General features: G+C 47.1%; 1 protein-coding gene across 1 annotated transcript; it reads left to right on the top strand.

Moving 5' to 3' along the window:
* Positions 1-1,761: 1,761 nt before the first annotated feature.
* Positions 1,762-6,398, top strand: LOC129183244 (rho-related GTP-binding protein RhoU-like). The gene is made up of 4 exons (XM_054780270.1): positions 1,762-2,023; positions 3,694-3,752; positions 3,839-3,868; positions 4,140-6,398. The coding sequence occupies exons 1-4, from the start codon at positions 1,762-1,764 to the stop codon at positions 4,638-4,640; spliced, it is 852 nt and encodes a 283-aa protein (XP_054636245.1). The 3' UTR covers positions 4,641-6,398.
* Positions 6,399-23,048: the final 16,650 nt, after the last annotated feature.

Below are 23,048 nucleotides of genomic sequence, written 5' to 3'. Positions count from 1 at the left end.
AAAGTCTTTCTTTAATATTTCAACTTTATGCTGCTGAAATGACTAAAATATATTTTTTTTATGCTACTAAAATATTTTTCCTCATAATAGTACCACGTTATTCTTTAAAAATTATGACTTTTTCTCATTAGATTACAACTTTTTGCTTTTAATATTTTGGCTTTATTCTTGTAAAATTTACTGCTGAGTTTTTCATATTTGCCATTGTTGTTTTTTTTCCCCAGTTTTCTTGTTAAATTATATTTTTAGAATGTGCTGTGGGCCAATAAAAAAACAGCTGCGGGCCGCAAACGACCCCTGGCCGCACTTTGGACACTCCAATCTAATACACTCCTGATCGACATCTTAGGACCAGTTGAAATATTGCTACAATTTGCATTTTGCAAAATCTTATTAAGATCCAAATGTGCAAAATGCAAATTCTAGCAATTTTTCAACTGGTCTTAAGATTTCGATCAGGAGTGTATCTTGCTATATTGATGAATGGCTTCTGGTTGGCTCCAGCATGCCCCCGCGACCCTAAAGAGGAGAAGCGGCATAGAAAATGGATGGATGGATGGATAAAATGCACATGACAGCTAATAATGTTTTTTTGCGAACAGACATATTTCAAAACTCCACTGGTGGGGATGTCGAATTTTTTTCAAGACTGGAATGGTGAAAAAGGGGTTTTGTGGTCGCGTGGTCACATTTTAACCTTGTGTCATTTTAACCAAGTGTAAAAAAAAAAAAAAAGGTAAAGCAGTATCAATGGTATTGTTTAAATGAGTCGCATTTTCAAGAAGCAACACAATTTCAAGATGTTCCTGAAGTGTAGGACACTTTTTTGTAGTTGATAAAACTTGACTAATGTGTCCCAAAAAACTGCAACACAGACAATGTTCACTTTTGGGAGGTATTCTTTTACCAGTATGTCCAAATATTACAAACAGCTGTCAATATGATGAAATACACAAGAATGAAGATGTTGTTAAATGACAGTGTCGATCAAAAGTGACTATTATCACCTTAGTAAAGTCGGAATGCCGTCATTAGAGTGTACCTATTAACAATATGTTGTCACTATTACAGTAGCTGATGCAGGAATGCTTCACACGACAGAGCCACTAGAGGGCGACAGAGGGTAGCTGTAGCTGATACTGCCTGTTGACTACCTTATCAATACAAACACTGCCCTTCACTGCTATTCCAGCAAATTATTCATATTTACAGAAACGTTTGGACGGGGGTGGGGTGGGGGTGACTCCTTCCTTTGTTATCATTCTTTATTTTGTTTGTTTGTTTATTTTTAAAATACCAATGCTAGGCTGCGTCATACCGCAACATTTTTACCTCAACAAGTGGATAATACCATCCAACGATAATATCTCCATAACGTGCTGCAAAAATCCTCCATATAACAAGAGTGCTCTGCTGTTTCGGGGAATGTGCTGCAAATACACCAGTCAAAGATCCTCTAATTGACATGTGAAAATGCAAACATGTGAAGTCAAGTGAACTTGTGGGTGGGTCTGATGTCGTCCAAGGTTCTACACTACTTTGCTGTTTGTGTCATGAAGTCAGCTGCGGAGAGGTCAGAGGTCAGAGATTGGCTGCATCATAGAAATGACTATTCGAGAGAGACATCTTTATCCTTTCACTTTGGAAAGCTTTGCTGTGTGCTCACCCCCCCCAATAAGCTCTTTATCTTGGCCGCGTACAGCTCCGCCCCTCTTCCCAGTGAGGATGCTCACACTCCTGCTGTCCTCTTCTCCTGCAGCCATGCTTCCCCAGGACGTCAGCGGCCACAAGCCCCGCCGCCGCTCCTCGCCGGCCACCGCCTCTTCGTCGCCGCCTCGCCGCCACAAGAGCCGCGACTTCCCACTGGCCCTGAAGCGGCGCCGCTCGGGCCCCGCCCCGGAGCGCCGGGTCAACTGCGTCCTGGTCGGGGACGGTGCGGTGGGCAAGACCAGTCTGGTGGTCAGCTACACCACTAACGGATACCCGTCCCAGTATGTGCCCACCGCCTTTGACAACTTCACAGGTAGGCTGCCGTGACGCCAACTCATATGGAATGGTACGCGTTACCACCACCATTATGCAGCTGCACTGTTTTTTGAGCACTCCTCATCATAATAATAATAATATATAATTATTAGGGGTGTCACGAGACGTTCAGTTCATGAGATACACGAGATTTTAATATTACTTTTAAGAAAAGTACAATGAACAAATGTTGCAATCTACGTTACCTTGCATTGCTCCTCATGAGGCTATACTCCTCTGCACTCTGTGTGTATGCTACCGACAAAGAGACTGTATGACTGACAAAAGGGCTCACTCTGTTCATGCCGTTGTTCTATGGAACAAACGTGCCAGGGTGCTGAAAGCAATGCACAGAGTGAACTCCCTTCCTGCCTGTTTGGAGGTGGGAGACGAGGAAAACAGACACGCATGCACATGGCAATATATAGAGGCGGGCAAAATGATCCAGTTCATTTTCATTTATTGTGCGATTAATTAAGTTACTTATTATCGTCACAGGCCTAGTGCCCACGAGACCGAACGAGAAATCTTTTTTAGGGGCTTTTTAGGGGGAAACGTTTTCAGGTCAAAACGGCAAAGTATTTTAGCATTTCCGGCTCTCATCTACACGGGAATGGCGTTCTGGGTGCCCTGAAATGGTATTTTCCAGAGTGGGAAAATCCTTGTGGACTAGCAAATCCGCTACAATTTAAAAAACGATGACGTCACTGTCACTTGACCAGAGGTGAGCTTTGACGTCAAGGCAACATAGTGTCTAAGATAATCGACATTCTCTCGGTATTTTCTTGACTCGTACTCCCAAAATGCCGCACATGTAAGTCCACTCTGGCCGTCTACACGAGCCTTGAAAAGCTGCAGACGACGGACTTATGCGCATCCGTTCTTTCTCCTTGTGTGTCACGTAGTTCCGGCCGCGTATCGGTCCACAGCGCCACACGTAGGTGTGCCACGCGTTCTTGGGATTTTTTGTTTTGTTTTTTGGGCGGGTTGGAAAAAAAAAGTCACTAGCAAAATCATTAGCAAATTGTTACATCCAGACGTGAGCGAAAAGGATATAATACACAAGCACAACTAGGTTTGGCGCTGTGAACAAACACGCGGTCGGAATACGTGACACACCAAACCATAGAAGAAGGAAGAACGCAAGCGCTTAAGTCCGCCGTCTTCCGCTTTTCAAGACATGCAATTACTTCTGTGAGTCATTATGGAGTATAAGACAACAAATATGAGGAGAATGTCGACTGAGGGTGAAATATTCTGATATTATGTCGGTTTGTCGTTTCCCACTCTGGAAGCAGCTTTAAAAAAATACCGCTTCAGGTCACCCAGAACGCCGTTCCCGTGTGAATGAGAGGCTGAAACAACGATATAGTTTGCCGGTTCGACCGGAAAACGTTTGCGTGTGGATAGCCCCTGAATCCCACATCTTGTGACACCCCAGTAATGATATTTATGATAAGAATTAGTATTATTCATGCGCTGTGCATAACAGATGCATTTTAAAGTTCGTACATAACAAAGTTCATCTCAAAGCAACATCAGCTAAGGTGGGCTAAAAGGACTGCAGCGCCCTCACGTGGTCAGGCAGGGAATTGCGCAGACGGTCCGTCGTAGAAATAACATAAAATGTAAAATCACACATCTGGAATCGTCGTTGTGTCTCCTCAGTGATGGTGGCGGTGGACGGGACGCCGGTCAGGCTGCAGCTGTGCGACACGGCGGGACAGGTGAGACACGAGCACACGCACGGCTGCTTCAAGCATGGCAGGATGTCATCATGATGGGATTTTTTTTGTCTGTGTGCTTGTGATAGAAATGGGGAGTTGATGACGGAGCGATCAATGTAAGTCATCAGTGATCAATTAGATGCTGAATGTTAATAGATTTGATTACCCCGTCACCTTCCTGTTTGCTCTTTTTGATGATTCTGCTCTACTCAAAAGAACCCAAACGTTCATGTCATTAAGGAAGCCAACTGGAACAAAAAGCTGTAATGTCATAATAGCAAGTTTGATCTAGATCGGATCCAGTTTGTCAGCAATGTAAAATGGAATAGACTCGGATGTAGCATCTGACAAACTGATCCTGATGCTGTTTTGTCCTCCGTGTCTCAGGACGAGCTGGATCGTCTCCGCCCTCTCTGCTACCGAAACGCAGACGTCTTCCTGCTGTGCTACAGCGTGGTCCGACCCGCTTCCTTCCGCAATCTGACCCACAGGTGGGTGCCCGAGATCCGCCGGCACTGTCCCGGCGCGCCGCTCGTCCTCGTGGGCACCCAGCTGGACCTGCGGGAGGACGTACAGGTGCTGATCCAGCTGGCCCGGAACCGTGAGCGGCCGGTGGGCTCAGAGGAGGGCCGGCAGCTGGCCCAGCAGCTGGGCGCCGCGGGCTTCGCTGAGTGTTCAGCACTGACCCAGAAGAACCTCAAGGAGGCGTTCGACTCGGCCATTTTCGCCAGCATCCATCAGACAGAAGATGGCGGCGGCGACGTGCGGCCGCAGAGACTCACCCTGAAGAGGAAGACTCCAGACAAGATCAAGAAGCTCTCAGAGACGTGGTGGAGGAAGATCCAATGTCTGGTTGGAGAAAACAACTGTGATCAGCTGACGACTTGACCAGCTCACATGAACAAATGCTCTTTTCCACACACGACTTTCTTCAGGCCTCTGATTGGCTGAAATGGTCTTAGAGTTAGCGGTTAGCAGCAACCCGTTCCTTTGACATGCACTTGATGGCTTGTAAGAAGGGCAAAATGTTTTTAAAAGTACAAAACCTGAGCAGGAAACTCCTTAAAGTTCCCCTGCGGTGCAAAAGTGACGTTTTTTATGTTATGTTTATGTTCGAAGAGTAATGTGTGTCCCGAGAGCCTGTTCATGAGCGCCAAACGTGAAAAATCTATCATCTCCTTCACTTGTTTGCTGTATTGTTGAGAAGCGGCGCTCAAACACGGCGCTTTTGAATTTGTCATGTGACATCAAACCTTCTTCCTCGTGGACATGACCCACGCCCGGCTTTGCTACACATCTGAGAACAGATCTCTGCCAGCTCTCCATCAATCAGGCACAGACGTGGGAGCTGTAAGTTTGATCGTGTTGTTCTTCTTCAGCAAATAGGCTAGCCGAGCACGATGTTAGCTCTTTAGCTCGCGTAGCTGTGCTAGTGTTGCTAATGTTTGACTTCAACCGCGATGGGGGATTTGTTGTCATGATAGACTTTAGCGGCGTATGTTTCCCAAAGTTTCATCTGAATTCCAAATTGTACGACCTCAGCGGTATTTAATGCAATTATCATTTGACAAACTAGCGACATTTCGTATCTACGAAGCTCGCTGAACTGAAGACTTGTGACGTGCGTTGAGGCTTGGCGTGACCGTCAGTGGTTCAAACTCGGACATTTTGCGCGACTCGAGGCTTATTGAGCAATAATGTGTACAAAGACACAAAGCAGGCTTCGCCACACATCTTAAAATCAAGCTCTGCCAGCTATCAGTCAGCTACAAACTCCTTAATGTTACGTTGTTGCATGTGATGTATGGCATCTGTTACTGTGGACATGTCAAAAGTGGACAAATAACACAGCTCATTAGCATTAAAGCAGCAGACACACAACTACTGACACTAAGTAGCATCTTTAAAGGCTCAAAAATCGTCACACAAATCTGAAGCCTCAATTCAGCGAGCATCAAAGCATATAATGTTCTGCTGTTTTTTTATATACAGTCGTCCATGGCTACACTGCGGTTTGAATATCGCACCCTTGCTCTATCACGGCTTTTAACAAAATAATTAATCAATAAATGACCGCTGTTTCATCATTGACTATGGCCTGTTATTCCGTGTGGAAGTGGTACGTTTTTGGCCGCTTGTTTTGTCCTTCTTCCCCAACTCACTTTCATGTGGAAGCCACTGAAAGGAAAAAATGGTCATAATTATGGGATAAAAAGCTGAAACCCATCCATCCGTCCATTTTCTATGCCGCTTATCCTCACTAGCTACCAACTCACCACTCTTCACCCCCACATCCCTATCCCAGCCATCCTCTACTCCCCTCTCCATAACTGATGATCAGGTGAGAAGTCAGCTGAGGAAGATCAAGGCAAGGAAGGCCCCGGGACCGGACGGCATCAGCCCTAGAATCCTCAAGGACTGTGCTGACCAGCTCTGTGGAGTTCTCAGGCACTTGTTCAACCTCAGCCTGAGCCTGGAGAAAGTCCCGGCCCTGTGGAAGACCTCCTGTGTGGTCCCGATCCCAAAGACACCGCGTCCCAAGGAGCCTAACCACTTCAGGCCTGTTGCCTTGACCTCTCACCTGATGAAGACCATGGAGAGGATTATCCTGCAGCACCTGCGACCCCTGGTGGGCACTCAGCTGGACCCCCTGCAGTTTGCTTACCGGCCTCGAATCGGAGTGGACGACGCAGTGATCTACCTGCTGCACAGATCACTGCTACACCTGGAGGACAGCGGGAGCGCTGTGAGGGTCATGTTTTTTTACTTCTCCAGTGCCTTCAACACCATCCAGCCGTCACTACTCAGAGTGAAGATGGAGAGTGTGGGAGTAGACCAACACCTGACTGCATGGGTTATAGACTACCTCACCAACAGACCACAGTATGTGAGGCTCCGTCACTGTGTCTGACATGGTACTCTGCAGCACAGGTGCCCCTCAGGGTACGGTGCTCTCCCCTTTCCTCTTCACCCTCTACACCTCGGACTTCACACACAACTCCACACAGTGTCACATCCAGAAGTTCTCCGATGACACAGCCATTGTTGGTTGTGTTTCAGAGGGGAATGATCTGGAATACAGGACGGTCATCAGGGACTTTGTCAGCTGGAGTGATCTTAACCAGCTGCAGCTCAACACCAGCAAGACAAAGGAGATGATCATTAACTTCCAGAGGAAAACATCTCACTTCACACCGGTGAACATCCAGGGAGCGGACATAGAGTTGGTAGACAGCTACAAATTCCTGGGTGTTCACCTTAACAACAAGCTGGACTGGTCCGTCAACACCCACGCCCTCTACAAGAAGGGCCAGAGTCGCCTCCACCTGCTGAGGAGACTGAGGTCCTTTGGTGTGTGCAGGACTCTTTTACGGACCTTTTATGACTCTGTGGTGGCCTCAGCCATCTTCTATGCTGTGGGCTGCTGGAGAGGGGGCAGCACGGACAGGGACAGGAGCAGGATCAATAGGCTGATCAGGAGAGCGAGCTCTGTCCTGGACAGTCCTCTGGACTCCGTGGAGGAAGTGAGGGAGAGAAGGATGTTGGCTAAGCTGACGTCCATCATGGACAACACCTCTCACCCGCTACATGACACTGTGGGTTCCCTTAGCAGCTCCTTCAGCAGTAGACTGTTACACCCACGGTGTAAGAAGGAGAGGTTCCGCAGGTCCTTCATACCGACTGCTATCAGGCTCTACAACACCTGCACCACCTGAACCATGTTGTAGTGCTTTACTTTACTGTTCTCTTTACTTGTCTTGCTTGCTTGCTGCTGTAACAAGTAAATTTCCCCGCTGTGGGATCAATAAAGTACATACAATACAATACAATAGGGTCGCGGGGTTATGCTGGAGCCTATCCCAGCTGACTACATATGGGATAAAAAGTCATCAACTGTGTGACAAAAGTGAAGAAGGTGGCACATGTGTAGTTTGTATCTCGAAATTTCAACTTTTTATCTCATAATTATGACTTACCATTGTACTTTTTTTTTCAGTGGTGTAAATGGGCTTCCATAGTTTAAACCCATTCTTACGTTTAGAATTAATAAATTGGAGGCTGACTAGTTAGCTCGGTGTGTTGCTACATTTAAGGTGGCGGCCGTCTCTTGGGTCAATTGAAAGATGCCGTAGCCTGCGCGCAAGCGGTGCGCAGTGTGATGTCAACACAGCTAGCAGTACCGTCGGAGGGTACGTCCATGTATGGCGGATGAATGTCAGACTGGCATGAATATACCCATCAAGCAACAGGCGTCTTTGTGAGTTTTTTTTATTAATGCCATGTGTGATCGACCCACGTTACATTCGAGGTAATGCAGCAACAAGAAACTTTGCCAATGCTAACAGTGAGTTATTATGTGTTAGTATTGCTTCTCATGCTTGCTATATTAGGTAGTACGAGTATAAAGGTGACTATAAAGGTGTTATTTCATGTTTCCAGGGCTCTAATAATGTTTAAAAAAACGTTTTTAGAAGGTTTTCTGTGCTGTAACTACGAAAATATTCCATTCAATATTATTGAATCCTACTTCATGGAAATTCACTTGCCGTGGTCTTGTCTGAAACCAATTAACCGCGCTAAGCGAGGGACGACTGTATGACTGTATGACTCTATTCGTGCCGCTTCACTTCTTTTTTTGCTTGTCTGACACTTAAGGATTTTCGACTGAAAATTCTGTCTGTATGCTTAATAAAGCTTTTATGATGGCCACAGTTTGACCCTGGAACGGATGATTTCTGCTTGCTCTGTCGGCCTCCTTGTGGGGCATTTAACTGAAAAACCAACAGAGCTCAAGCAAAAGTGAAGTGGTCAGAAGACGGATGCTGTGTTGAAGTCCCTCAGTGGGTGACGTGAAGGTAATCTGGTAAGAAGCTAAGGAGTCGTGCAGGGGAGGATCCTCCTCTAATTGGAGCAGACAGGACCACCTGGGCGGGATTACAGCAGCATATGGAGCGGGATTCCTCCTCTGTCAAAGATTTAGCTGCTTCTTATGTGGGACCGATTAGTCTGGATGCTGGACGGGAGCTCCAAAGCAGCACCGCGTGAAATATTCCATCAGGAAACATGCATTTACTGGACACCTCATTAGGCACACCATCTAGTATTCTAATGTAAACACAGAGGTCAGCTTTCCCTCGTTAAAACGTCACTGGCTGTCAGCAGCGTGGCGTGCGCTCCACTTGGGCGGCACGGCGCCGTGATAAATCTCGTTAAGGGAGGCCGGCGGCAACAGTTGTGCGCCTTGACGCCTTTGAGCAGACTTGCGAGAAATGTGAAGACATGTTAAACACGCCGGAACAGCGCAGCACTTACTGGATGGCTCTGATGTCACTATAGGGGGCATGTTGGCATGATACAGACGGGTTGCATGGACATTTTCACATAGTCAGTAAGCCAGAAAATGTTTCCTTTTTTAAAATGTGTATATTTCGCAGCCTCCGAAAAAAAGAGTTTTTCCGAGACCTCGCAATAGTTATTGCGTTCTCTTGCAAACGTTTTGCATTATCTGGCTAAATTATGTGAAGTTACAGGACACACTTTCGGTCATTTGCATGTCCCTTACTGCCTAGGTTCCCAAATCTCATAGGGGGTACGTGAATAAAAATTAAAAACATATTAGCGCCTAACACTCACAATTACGAGTGCGCCTGAACACCTCACAGGGCAGAGCGCACAGTCAGAGCCACTGAACTCTGCACGTGGAATGGACCCGATCGATTGCTTGGCCAGATGCCACCGGAAGTATAGAAGTCGCCATGTTGTTTCACCCAAAACAAGAAAGCCGACTGTGATTGATGCGTTCTGCATGCATGATTACATTTATGATAAATTTACGTTTTCAAATCAACGATTTTAAGCTTTGATTTACATCTACGTGTGGGAGATGAACTAAGAGGAGTTCGAGATGCCGAGATGCTGCAAGTTCAAACTCTGTTAAGTAAGAGTGATGTCATGGTTCTGCTCTGCTGCCCTCTACTGTCTGTTTGTTGCAGCATCATGCCAGCCTAGGGGAGGAGCTCATGCACACCTGTCCTCAAGTAAGCCTTGTGTATTTAATGCCTGCCTGAACGTCTGTTATCAACCACCTTTGTTCCCGTCCCAGGAGAAGGAGATTGCCGTGCCTGCCATCCATGTACACCGACAAAGAGTCCGACGAGTGTGGAGGGAAACCAGTGCCGCCTTGAACAGGACGGCAGCACGGAATCGTCGGTTGGCGGATCGACATCGGAGACCTGCCCCGACTTACCAGCCGGTCCAAGAAGTATGGCTCTCGTCCCGTGACCTTCCATTGGCGGGAACTAACAAGAAGCTGGCACCCAGGTTTGTGGGACCTTACACCATTGACTCTGTTATCAGTCTTTCATCCGTCAGGCTCAAGCTCCCTACGTCCATGAAAGTGCATCCAGTGTTCCACGTTTCACGCCTCAAGCCAGTGTCCTCCAGTCCTCTTTGTCCTCCAGCCGAACCACCACCTCCGCCGCGCATGATCGATGGCCTGCCCGCATTTACGGTCAGAGCTATCTTGGACTCCAGAAGGAGGGGTAGGGGTGTGCAATACCTGGTTGACTGGGAGGGTTATGGGCCAGAGGATGCCTGGATCCCTCGTTGATTAGCGGCTTCCACTCTCTCAATCCTGAGAAGCCGGGTAAGGCTTCAGGGGCCGCCTTATAAGAGGGGGGATACTGTCATGGTTCTGGTGCTGCTCTGCTGCCCTCTACAGTCTGTTTGTTGCAGCACCATGCCAGCCTAGGGGAGGAGCTCATGCACACCTGTCCTCAAGCCTTGTGTATTTAATGCCTGCCTGAACGTCTGTCCACTGCCAGATTGTTTTCCCATGCCTGCTCATGTTCCCTTGTACCCCAGCATTCTGGTCCACCTTGCCTTACCTTGCCTGGACTTTGAGTATTATTGCTAAGCCTGTTCTCGTTTTTGCAACAGTGATTTTTGGTTCTTGTATTTTTGTATTTTTTCTGTTACCTTGTGTGCAGCATTTTGTGTTAGTTTGTAGTTTAGTTTTTCCCGTGGCTAGGCCCGGAAGTGTTTTGTTACCATTTTTCCTTGTGGACGCTTTCTGTTGTACTTTGTTTTCCTTATTAAATTATTGCTAACGTACACCTGAGTCTCTCTGCATTTTGGGTTCCAATCTAGCGGCCACTCGTGACAAGTGATCCCCAAATAAATGTCAAATATATGAATCTACATCACAGACATGTATGCTGATCTGTGCAGTGCACAGTGATGGTGTTGATTGCAGCAACAAAAGCACTAAGCAGAAGAGCTAGGAGAACTGCTGAGTGTATGTGTACAGTGCAGTGTGTAACTGTGTCAGAAGAATTCCATCCATCCATTTTCTATACCGCTTCTTCCTCATTAGGGTCACGAGGGTATGCTGGAGCCTATCCCAGCTGACTTCGGGCGACAGGCGGGGTACACCCTGGACTGGTCGCCAGCCAATCGCAGGGCACATATAGACAAACAACCATTCACACTCACATTCATACCTATGGACAATTTGGGTGGGAGTGGGGCTAAACATTCACCTGCATGTTTTTGGAATGTGGGAGGAAGCCGGAGTACACCCACGCGCACACGGGGAGAACATGCAAACTCCACACAGAAATGCCCAGGGGAGAATCGAACCCAGGTCTTCCCGATCTCCAAGCTGTTACTGTGTTGGCCAACGTGCTAACCACTGGACCACCGTGCGGCCTGTCAGAAGAATTGAATGCCAATAATATGACAAAAGCTTAAATTTCATTTTAAATAACTTGGTAACGTGAATTGGGTAAATCTAGTCTGATATAATCTGGTGCATCAATGGAGTTATTTTATATCGATAAAGGATGATGTCTGATCTATTTGGAAAAAAAATGCAATGTGCGCAGATTGGACAAGGTTGATAAATATCAGTTTTGATGGATTACCGCACAGAGCAGACGGTTATATCTGTCCAGGTGATGTGATATGAACACACACAGGTATACTTTATTTTTCTGACCACAGCAGCAGTTAACCATACAGTGCTGTAACTTGATGCAAACTTGTATAGAATGCTTTGAGAGACTGTATCATACATGGGTGTATCAGTCCGCTGTTATGTTTGGGTGGGAGTGGGGCTAAGCAATTGGCTATTGATCAGCTGCAGGTGTGCTGAAGAGAAATGTGTTTGCATGGTTAACCCTTTACCCCATATTTAGATAGATACCGGTATGCATTATCTGTGACATACTGTATTAATTTGTTTACCATTACAGTAACACTTTAATACAAATAATTGATAAAACCAAACACAAATTTAGTGTACAATACAGGCGTTTCTAAGCGCAGTTTTTTGTCTGTAATATTAAATAGCAGGAATTAGTTAAATAAAAATAGTAATAAAAAAAAAGATACTTTAAGTCTGTAAGCATCTTTTCATCTAAGTAGTTGTAAATGAGCCCTTATTCTCCTTTAGATCTCCACACTGCAATGCCCAACTTCTAAAGCAATGGGTAGTAAAACTGCGGAGAGACAGGTGGATTCCTGCAGCCAGATCGCAACTCTGTTCAAGTCATTTCACCGAGGAGAACTTCGACAGGACCGGCCAGACTGTTAGATTACGACAAAATGCAGTTCCAACAATATTTGACCTTCCTGATCATCTTCTAAAGATATGCATTGCGTTTAACTTTGATACTACGTACATCCTTTTCATAACAAACACTGAAATTGACTTGTTATGCATTGTAATTTCACACCGTAGAGGTAGGAAAAAACTTAAACTGGAGGGAAATTTTGAGATTTGGGTCTAGTAAATTTACTCTGTTTCAATGGAATGTTTGTTAATTCGTGTTAATTTTTATACCAAACCATAATAAATGTATGTCGCGAATGAAGATACATGTATGTGTATGCGTGTGTGCTTTTTTGGGTGAAGCAAGATGGCCGACAATACATAGGCCCGGCTTCGTGCGGTCAGCCGTGACGCCCATTCCACGTAGTTTAGAGTTCAGTGGTCAGAGCAGAAAGACGGAAGGAGACAAATCATGATGTTCTTCATTGCTCTGTGTGAGTTTTATGAACAAATAAGTAAGTTTGGTGATTTTGTTGTGCATTACGAGTGTTTAATCTTGACGATTTAATTTATATTGGTGTTCCAATCCCCGCAGTGTGAAAACCTGTCAATGTATGTGTGTTAGAATGAGAGAGTGGAGATTCCCTCGAAAATGAGGCTTTATCGCTGGTTGTACATATTTTTGTACTTTGGATACTGCTTTATCATGTTTGTTAAACTTTCCCTTTCAATTTGGTATCAAATTAATATGCAGACTTCAATCAATCAATCACAAGATGGCGCCCTCCATGGCAGACGTCTCTGTTTCACTCTCCCGTTTTTTTCTATTTATTGCTATTTTATTGTTCATAATGAACATTCAACGCACTCACGCTGTACATTACAGCAGACAGACACTTTTAAACATCGGCAGAGTTGACCATGAACTTTCATTCAGCCTCTCCGACTTTGGCTTTCTTCTACGTCGGGAAGACGCAGCAGCCTGCGGCTCTGGTGCGCTGAATACCCGGCGAGCAAAGCAGCCAAGGCGGAAATGGGGCAAGAGGGGCGGCCTGCACGCTAGGCTAAAAGCTAGAGCGACTAGGCCACCGCTACCAAGCCTGCTGCTAGCCAACATTCGCTCTCTTGAAAACAAGATGGATGAGCTGAGAGCAAGACCTTTTTTTTTGCCTCGTGAGTTTAGCGCTGTGTATTTAACTGCTGTCTACATTCCACCACGAGCTAACACCGCTAGCGCACTAGGCCTCCTGCATGACATCATTGATAAACAAGAGACCAAACACCCGGACGCTGTATTTATCATACCTGGCAATTTGAACCACTGCAACCTCCGGACTGTTCTCTCCAAATATTACCAGCATGTAAGCTTTCCCACGAGGGAAAATAACATCCTGGACCAAGTCTACAGCAACATGAAAGGTGCTTTGAAGGCTGTTCCAAGACCCCACTTTGGAAAGGCTGACCACATCTCCATATTCTTTTATCCAACGTACAGACAACTTCTTAAACAAGCTCCCCCTGTAAGTACAGTAGTTAAAGTGTGCAATGAAGAAACTGATCAAGTACTTCAGGACTGCTTTGGCTGCACAGACTGGGATGTGTTTAGAACTGCAGCGGGGAGGGAAGATTGTACAGACAGAAGCTGGAGGGCTACTATTCCACCTCAGACCCTCGGCGCATGTGGGCGGGGCTTCAGCACATCACAGACTATCGACAGCGAATTAGCGTAGCCACATCCAGCCAAACCACACTTCCAGACGAGCTGAATAGGTTCTATGCCCGCTTTGACACCCAAACTCCTGATGAGCAGAGAGGGTGGCTGGACTTGGGGAGCACACAGGACTCACCTCTCATGGTGACATCAGCTGATGTGCGCAGGGTTCTGAACAAAACAAACCCACGAAAAGCAGCAGGCCCAGACGACATCTCACGTCGTGCACTTCAGGTTTGCTCATCAGAGCTAGCTGATGTGCTTGCTGACATATTTAACCTGTCGCTTGCACAAGCATCTGTACCGACCTGCTTTAAGTCCACCACCATAGTGCCCATACCCAAGAAGAGCAACGCGACCTGCTTAAATGACTATCGCCCTATAGCACTCACTCCAATTGTAATGAAGTGCTTTGAAAGGATAGTCATGACCCACATCAAAAAGAGCATCCCGGCAACTGTGGACCCTCTACAGTTTGCATACCGCCAGAACCGGTCCACGGATGATGCAGTCAACACTGCCATCCACACAGCCCTTTTGCACCTACAGGGCCAGGACACATATGTCAGAATGTTATTTATAGACTATAGCTCTGCATTTAATACAGTCAGCCCCCACAAACTCACAAATAAGCTCCTCACACTTGGCCTGTCACCCTCCCTCTGTAACTGGGTGTTTAACTTTCTCACAGGCAGGCCCCAGTCAGTCAGAGTCCACAATCGCACATCCTTCGCCCACTCTTACTGTATTTAAGGCCTAAGCTACCAGCACTTATTAGTTCGCTGACGAAGCTCTTTGGATGAGGAGCGAAACGTCCGACACCTTCTTCACAGAAGTACAGATGACGTCTCAAGAAGCCTTTTCCTCGATGGACAACTCCTGTACGACTGAGAGCCTACACAGACGTTCCCTCTGATGTTCCTTTTTTCTTGTGTTAAATTCCTTCCCTGATTCCCCAATGTGTGTGTTATTGCAAGACATGCTGGGTATTTCATATATGACATTACTGTCACATTCTGTGTCTGTCCTTTTTGCTACCGCCTGTCTGCTGTGTCTTGCAGTTGCCACCAAGCCGGCGGAGGCGGAGGTACCTGAACACACCTACACACTATTACAGGCGGTGTGTACTTAAGCAGGACACTCTGACTTGTTAGTCGCCAGATCGTACCTTCAGCTACGTTGCTCCTCAAGCTCTCGTTTTAGCTTTTTCCGATTGGTCCCCTAGTCTTTGACCTACAGCCTTCGTGAGTACTTCTTCCTGCTTGGCAACCCCAGCAGCGCCTCTGTACCAGACTCTCACCTGTTCCCTGCTACCTTCTGTAGTGGTGCTTTTTAGTTGTCCAGGCCTTTTTCCTACTACCTTTTGTAGTAGTGTTTTTTGTTACTTCTGCTAGGCTCGGCCTGTGTGTTTTGTTTGGACTCTCTTGCCGCCTTTTTCTGTTCCTACCCTCTGTTGTACATTAAAACTTTTGTTAAACCTTCAAGCGTCACTCTCTGCATTGGGATCCTTACTCCGGCTTAGCCGTTCATGACAGAACGATCTGGCCAATAGCATGGATCCCGCAGAGGCAGAACAGTTTCGCTTCGCTCTCTCTAACCAAGGGCAACTGGTCGGAGACCTTGAGAAGGCTCTGAGAGAGATGAGAGAAGCCTTCGCAACGTTATCGGCTGGCATGAGTGCTATGGACCTGCGCCTCGAAGGAGCATGCGCACGCCTCGAAGTGGCATGCGCGCGCCTCTCGCCGGACGAACACTCACCTCCTTCCAGCGCATTAGCTGCTAGCTCCCCTACTCCGGCGGCCGCGGTTACCACACGGCTCCGCGAGCCGAATATGCCGCATCCGCCACGCTTTTCCGGAGAGACAGGTTCCTGTGAACAGTTTCTTCACCTATGCTCCCTGGTTTTCGACCAGCAACCGGGGACCTACCCGACTGACCCCGCCAAGGTAGCATACATTATGAGCCTGCTTTCTGACAAGGCCGCAGCCTGGGCGTTAGCTATTAGCAAAGCTAGCCCCGCTATCCGCTCATCCCTCGCCTCTTTCCTGGGGGAGATGAGGAGGGTTTTTTACTACCCTCTAAAGGAAAGGGAGGCGGGTAGTCAGCTATTGGACCTCAAGCAGTGTGACCGATCCTTAGCCGCCTTCTCTATTGACTTCCGTGTACTGGCAGCGGAGAGCGGCTTCGATGATAAAGCGCTACGCGGTATCTTCCGCAAGGCTCTCAACCCCCGCGTTAAGGACGAGCTGACGGTTTGCGACGACACCACCTCGGTGGATGCCCTCATTGACTTGGCCACCCGACTGGATAATAGACTCCGCGAGCGGGACCGGGAGCATGCAGAGGAGGGAACCACCACTCTCGTACCTACCCTGCCCACTTACCGCAGGAGCGGCGTCTCCACGGACACGCCAGTCGAGGACCCGCCGACACCTCCTTGGGAGGAACCCATGCAGCTAGGAGCCAGACGCCTCACCTCGGCAGAGAGGTCACGCCGCCGCCGGCTTCACCTTTGCCTTTACTGCGGCCAACCCGACCATCTGCTGTCGAGGTGTCCCGCTCGACCGACGCGACGGCCGAGTTCACCACCGACGCGTGAGGGGATCCCAGTCCCAATATCATCGACCGATCGACCCAGGGGAACGGACCGCTCGAACCAGCCTGTTTGTGAGTATGGCCGCAAGCAGCAGGTCACACACGACGGAACAGGAGACAGGCATAGACTGCAGATAGCTGGTACCTTATCTGGGGGGGTAGGACTATACCTATATCGGCCTTGATCGACTCTGGGGCGGATGATAGTTTCTTGGACACGGGGTTGGTTGAGGAATTTGGCCTTGCTAGAGTTAGACTCCCGGCTCCTAAGGAGGTGCAGTCCCTCGATGGGCGTCCTTTTGGTGGTAGTAACGCATCAGACGGAACCTTTATCCTTGCGCCTGTCCGGTAACCATTTTGAGACCATCCGTTTTTTTATTGTTCCTTCACAATCCACACCCGTGGTGCTGGGTCTTACATGGCTCTGTCTGCCTAATCCGGTGGTTGACTGGGGGGGCGTCCGCATTGAAAATTGGAGTCCATTTTGTTACGCAAATTGCTTGCGCTCAGCGTTGCCAGACAGGCCCGTTATACCTTCTACCACAGAGAGTATTGACCTTTCCGGGGTTCCGGCCGAGTATCACGACCTTCGGGCCGTCTTTAGTAAGGACAAGGCCCAAGCACTACCTCCGCATCGTCCCTACAATTGTGCCATAAGACTGCTACCCGATGCCACGCTTCCCAACGCTCGGTTATACAATGTGTCGGCTCCCGAACTGCAGGCGTTGCGGGAGTATATTTCGACGTCCGTAGCTGCGGGTCACATTCGCCCATGCTCGTCCCCGCTGGGAGCAGGATTCTTCTTTGTCGCTAAAAAGGATAAGTCGTTACGCCCCTGTATCGACTATAGGGGTCTCAATGAGATTACCGTACGCAACCGTTACCCACTACCACTTATGGACTCAGCCTTCGCATCCCTCCACAACGCCCGTTTGTTCTCTAAACTCGACCTACGTAACGCGTATCACCTGGTACGTATAAAGGAGGGTGTCTGAAGCAATGGAAGGAAGGGAGGCACCTGAGGAATGCCCTGCCGGCAGGCTTTTTGTTACAGCTGAACTCAGGCCAGAGGTGCCGGTGGGGTCATGAATCCAGGATGGCATGCCACCCAGGTGTCAGACGAACCCAGTTCCTGGTGGCTCAACAGTTCTGGTGGCCCTCCCTGTCGGCGGATGTGAAGGAGTTTGTGGCAGCCTGCTCTGTCTGCGCCAGAAACAAGGCCCCCCACCGTCCACCGTCCGGCCTCCTATTGCCGCTGCCCATTCCTGCTCGACCTTGATCCCATATTGCACTGGACTTTGTCACAGATCTTCCTTCCTCTAGAGGCAATACTGTCATCCTCATGGTGGTAGATCGCTTTTCCAAGATGGTACATTTTATTGCCTTGCCTAAATTGCTTTCCGCCCTTGAAACTGCCCAGGTGTTGGTGGAACAGGTGTTTTGTCTCCATGGCATCCCCACGGACTTGGTCTCAGACAGGGGCCCTCAGTTCTCCTTCCGTGTCTGGAAGGCTTTCTGCAGGGCCTTGGGAGCGTCCGCTAGCCTATCATCAGGGCATCATCCTCAGTCCAACGGCCAGACAGAGCGGGCCAACCAGGACCTGGAGGCGGCGCTACGCTGTGTTTGCTCCAAACACCCTTCCTCGTGGGCCACCCACCTCCCCTGGGTTGAGTACGCCCACAATTCCCTCGTCGGCTTGGCTACAGGTATGTCCCCCTTCAAGGCCGCCCTGGGTTACCAGCCTCCCTTGTTCCCATCCCAGGAGGCGGAGGTGGCCATACCTTCGGTTTGGCTCCACCTGCGCCGTGCTCATCGGGTGTGGCGGGATACCAGGACAGCATTATCACGGACTGCGGCACGTAACCGCCAACTCGCCGACCGCCACAGGATTCCGGCTCCCAACTATCAGCCAGAACAGGAGGTGTGGCTCGCCTCTCGGGACTTGCCGCTGACCGGTACGTGCAGGAGGCTGGCGCCCAGGTTTGTGGGCCCGTATGTGATCGACTCCATCATCAACGCATCGTCAGTCAAGCTGCAGCTTCCGTCATCTCTCAAAGTACATCCGGTGTTCCATGTGTCCTGCCTCAAACCGGTATCCTCAAGCCCACTGTGTCCTCCTTCCGAGCCCCCTCCCCCGCGTATAATTGATGGCATGCCAGCTTATACGGTGAAGGCCATTTTGGACTCCAGGAGAAGGGGGCGGGAGGTGCAGTATCTGGTGGACTGGGAGGGTTACGGACCGGAGGAACGCTCTTGGGTCTCCCGCCCCTGTGTCCTCGACCCGGCCCTCATTAGAGTTTTCCACTCACGCCATCCGGATAAGACAGGTATGCCGCCAGGGGGCGCCGTATGAGAAGGGGGAGTACTGTCACATTCTGTGTCTGTCCTTTTTGCTGCCGCCTATCTGCTGTGTCTTGCAGTTGCCACAAAGCCAGGGGAGGCGGAGCTACCTGAACACACCTGCACACTATTACAGGCGGTGTGTACTTAAGCAGGACACTCGGACTTGTTAGTCGCCAGATCGTACCTTCAGCTACGTTGCTCCTCGAGCTCTCGTCTTAGCTATTCCCAATTGGTCCCCTAGTCTTTGACCGACAGCCTTCGTGAGTACTTCTTCCTGCTTGGCAACCCCAGCAGCGCCTCTGTACCAGACTCTCACCTGTTCCCTGCTACCTTCAGTAGTGGTGCTCTTTAGTTGTCCAGGCCTTTTTCCTACTACCTTATGTAGTAGCGTTTTTTGTTCCTTCTGCTAGACTCGGCCTGTGTGTTTTGTTGGACTCTCTTGGCGCCCTTTTCTGTTCCTACCCTCTGTTGTACATTAAAACTTTTGTTAAACCTTCAAGCGTCACTCTCTGCATTGGGATCCTTACTCCGGCTTCGCCGTTCATGACAATTACATTTTTGTTCCGGCTCTATTTTATCCTTTGGATGCACTAGTAATTTCGTTTTTTATGTGGCTTTGTTGGCGTTCTCATTTCTGTGATGCCCCTGATGTATGGCTGTGGCTTTTTTTTCCGTTTTGGTTTTATATGGCTTCTTTTGTTTTCCTTTCTGTATTGCCCATTTTTGGTATTGCCACTGTTGACACTGATGAGCCGACATGACACGTCACAGGAACATCGTGTGACCACTCTGAGGAAGACTGCACGTGGGCAGCTGAAACTGTCAGGTATGAAAAAATTAGCCAACTCTGGTCTGCAAAAAAAAAAACTGTTTAGATTATTGTATATAGCACGCAATTCATTTCAGATCAAAAGTTTAAATAATTTAACTGTACTAAAAACGGCAGCACTTTAACTATTACACCCTGTCTGTACAAAATAACACCCTAAAGAGGCATAAGTGGTCATTTTAACTACAGCAAAGCATGCTGGGAAATGCCCATTCCGCAGCTGCAAACTCTTCCGCATTACGCATCGTGCACATTGTGATGTTTTTGTGTTGATATAAAATACTGTAGCTTTTGCCCAGACTGAGAGAATAACGAAGAGGTGGTCGATCAACAATCACCTTCTTGAAGATGTCCACATAAAAACACATTCCCTGGCTGTCATGTGCTGTCATGGGCAACCTGAAAATATAACCGCAGGGGTGCATTATATTGTATGTTCCAATATAATGCACTGCACGCGCGGGGAACCAGGATAAGAGGTGTGTAGGCTGCTTACTTATCTAGTCGTCAGTTCTTAAGAGACATTTTCTCAAAGTTTGACCATAGTAACTACTATTTTTTTAGCCTGGATTATTGGGGCATGTCCTGTCATGTTGGGAACTTCAAACGAGCATCTGTGTGTGATGAGTGTGCTTCATTCACCAATTATGTTAGTTAAAAGGACAAGAAGGTTATAAGCTTTTTAGTACTTTCAATATGCTGAAATATGCAAGTGTTGAACATTTAAGGACAAATAATAAGAAAGATACAAATTTGGGGGGATGGGGTGAGCGGAACTGAGCTTTGAGTTTTGTCTCCCTGTGCGATTGAGTTCGACATCCCTGATCTAGGAGGAGCTCTTCGCGATAGTGGCAGAAAATTGGGGGGAAACCAGAGAAGAAGAAGACCTCGAGGTGGTTGTTGCGTGGAGAAGACTGTGCCTAGGAAGAGAAATGTTGTGTTGTTCAATCAAGAGATGTGTGTTTAGTTTACATTTTACATTGTCGCGCTGTTCAACCTTATCCCTACACTAAATATTGATTTATTTCATATGCTTCTTTTTTATAGGATTGATCCAGTGGCGGAGCTACGGGGTGGCCGTGGCCACCCTTGGTCGCTCTCTGGCCACCCCCACGGCTGGGGGATCATTTTGACAAACGCGGGTCTGTGATTCAGAACATTCGTTCAGCCTCACCGCCGTTTCCGCTTGGACGCATTTCACTGCAGCACACAAGAGCAGAAGAGATCTAGCTGCCTATTTTGTGGAGGAGATGTCAATAAAATCACGTCTTGCATGAACTGCAAGCGGTAGGTAAGTTTTCCATGATTACTTTGGTCGGTTCCGGTCAAGTTTTCTCACTATGTTGACTTTGACTTAAATTCTGAAGCGTGATTTAGCACATAAATCTGTTAATATTGGAAGCTCTCTGTAGCAGCATCTGCGGGCATGTAAACCAAGGAGTCTAGAGTTAAAACAGGAGTGCCGATCGACATCTGCTTCCGTATAAAGCAGTGATGGAGCGACGTGGTGGCACCCCACTGGCATATAGACAATTCAGGTATCAACTTATTGCCACCCCTATGTGAGTCATGGTCTCACCCTGGCCACCCCAATGAAAAATGTCTGTCTCCGCCACTGGATTGATCTACCTGAGCGACATGGGATGTTCTGTTTTCTGAATGAGTTTAAAGTACTGTTTGTCAGATACCTAAACTCAAATCCTGTTTACAGTCTCATTTTTTTGCAACATTGCTGCTTGTATTCTGGTTAAAATGCGCTGCAAAAATTCCACCCATTTTCTATAGTGCTTGTCCTTATTAGGGCCACGGGTAAGCTGGAGCCTACCCTAGCTGAATGCAGCAAAATACAAACTTTTTTTTTTTCGCCCTATCGAGATAACCTTGGACACCGCTGATGTATAACAACATTTTTACTCCCATATTTATTATTTATTTGTTTATCTTTTACTTATTTTAGCTTATTTTTTATATATTTTATTTTTTTTAACACTTTTTTATGTTATTTTCATTACTGCACTGACTATATTGTGTGCGTTTTTTCAAAACCCCTATTTATTTATTTAATCATTCATCTTTATTTAATGGAATGTATTTTGTATTTATGAATTTTCATGTATTCTTATTTTATCTCTTCTTATTCACTTATCCATTTGTATTTTTTTAAATACATTGTTTTCTTGTCTGTTTTCCTTCGTCAGGTCACAGGCTATATATTCTGTCTGTTTTTTGTAAAAGTCATATTATTGTATTTTCCGGACTTTGTGCTTTTTGTGCTGAATTTGTGCTTTTAGCTCATTATAAGCTTTTTTTGTTTTTTTCATTGCAGTTAGAGTATCCTCTGCTTTTAGCCAGTCTCTCACAAGTTTCTCATTCACTTCAAACTTTCTTTCCGCTGCTGGATTACCGTTTCACTACTTGCAGCTTGTAATCTGCAGAATATGACTTTCTTTTTGGGGGCATTTGTGGTGTCTTTCTCAGTTGTCATTATAAGCAGGCACGCAGATGGAACCACGTGACACTCAAACCCATAGAATAAGAAAGAGTGGCTGCGCATAAGTCTGTTGTTTGTGGAACTTCTGTGAGTGATTATGGAGAATAAGACAACAAAATATCAGGAGAATGTCGACTAAGGTGAGTCATGTCTGTCAAAATATTCAGATATTATGTTGGCTTGTCGTCAAAGCTCACTTATGGTCTCGTGACGGCAACGAGGCGGTGGTGGGTCAGTGATGTCATTGTTCTAGTGTTGCCTGTATACACACTGCAACGACAAGCCGGCGTTTTAAAATGTGCCCATACTGTTTCAGGTCACCCAGGAGGCCGTTCACGTGTGGATGACCTGAAAACGTTTCTGTGTCGATAGCCCCTCAGCAGTTGTACAGCAGTGATAGCAGTATCAGATACTGGCACACAAGCCTAGAGCGCCCTCTCGCGGCTGTCAGTGTGGGGGGAAAAAAAACAAAAGTCGCTCGGGAGTACAAATTGCAGGACCAACCAAAACATAAAACAAAGTGTGACTTCTTGTCTGCAAAATACGGTACTTATTTAATAATTTATTTTATTTATATTTTTTATTTTTGTAATTTATTTTCTATGATCCTGGATAGATACTAAATATAATATGTAGAACAATATAGGAACAATATAACATACAGTATTATAAGTGTGTATATGTATGTATGTATAGTGTCATTTATTATTTGATCAACTATTATCACTTGCCCATTGTTTTCAGTTTATTTTTTAAATTATTTATTTTATTAT

This window comes from Dunckerocampus dactyliophorus, chromosome 6, assembly GCF_027744805.1.
Source record: "Dunckerocampus dactyliophorus isolate RoL2022-P2 chromosome 6, RoL_Ddac_1.1, whole genome shotgun sequence".
Classification (NCBI taxonomy): Eukaryota; Metazoa; Chordata; class Actinopteri; order Syngnathiformes; family Syngnathidae; genus Dunckerocampus; species Dunckerocampus dactyliophorus.
Note: the sequence above shows the minus strand (reverse complement) of the source record. Positions and strands in the feature narration are given on the sequence as shown.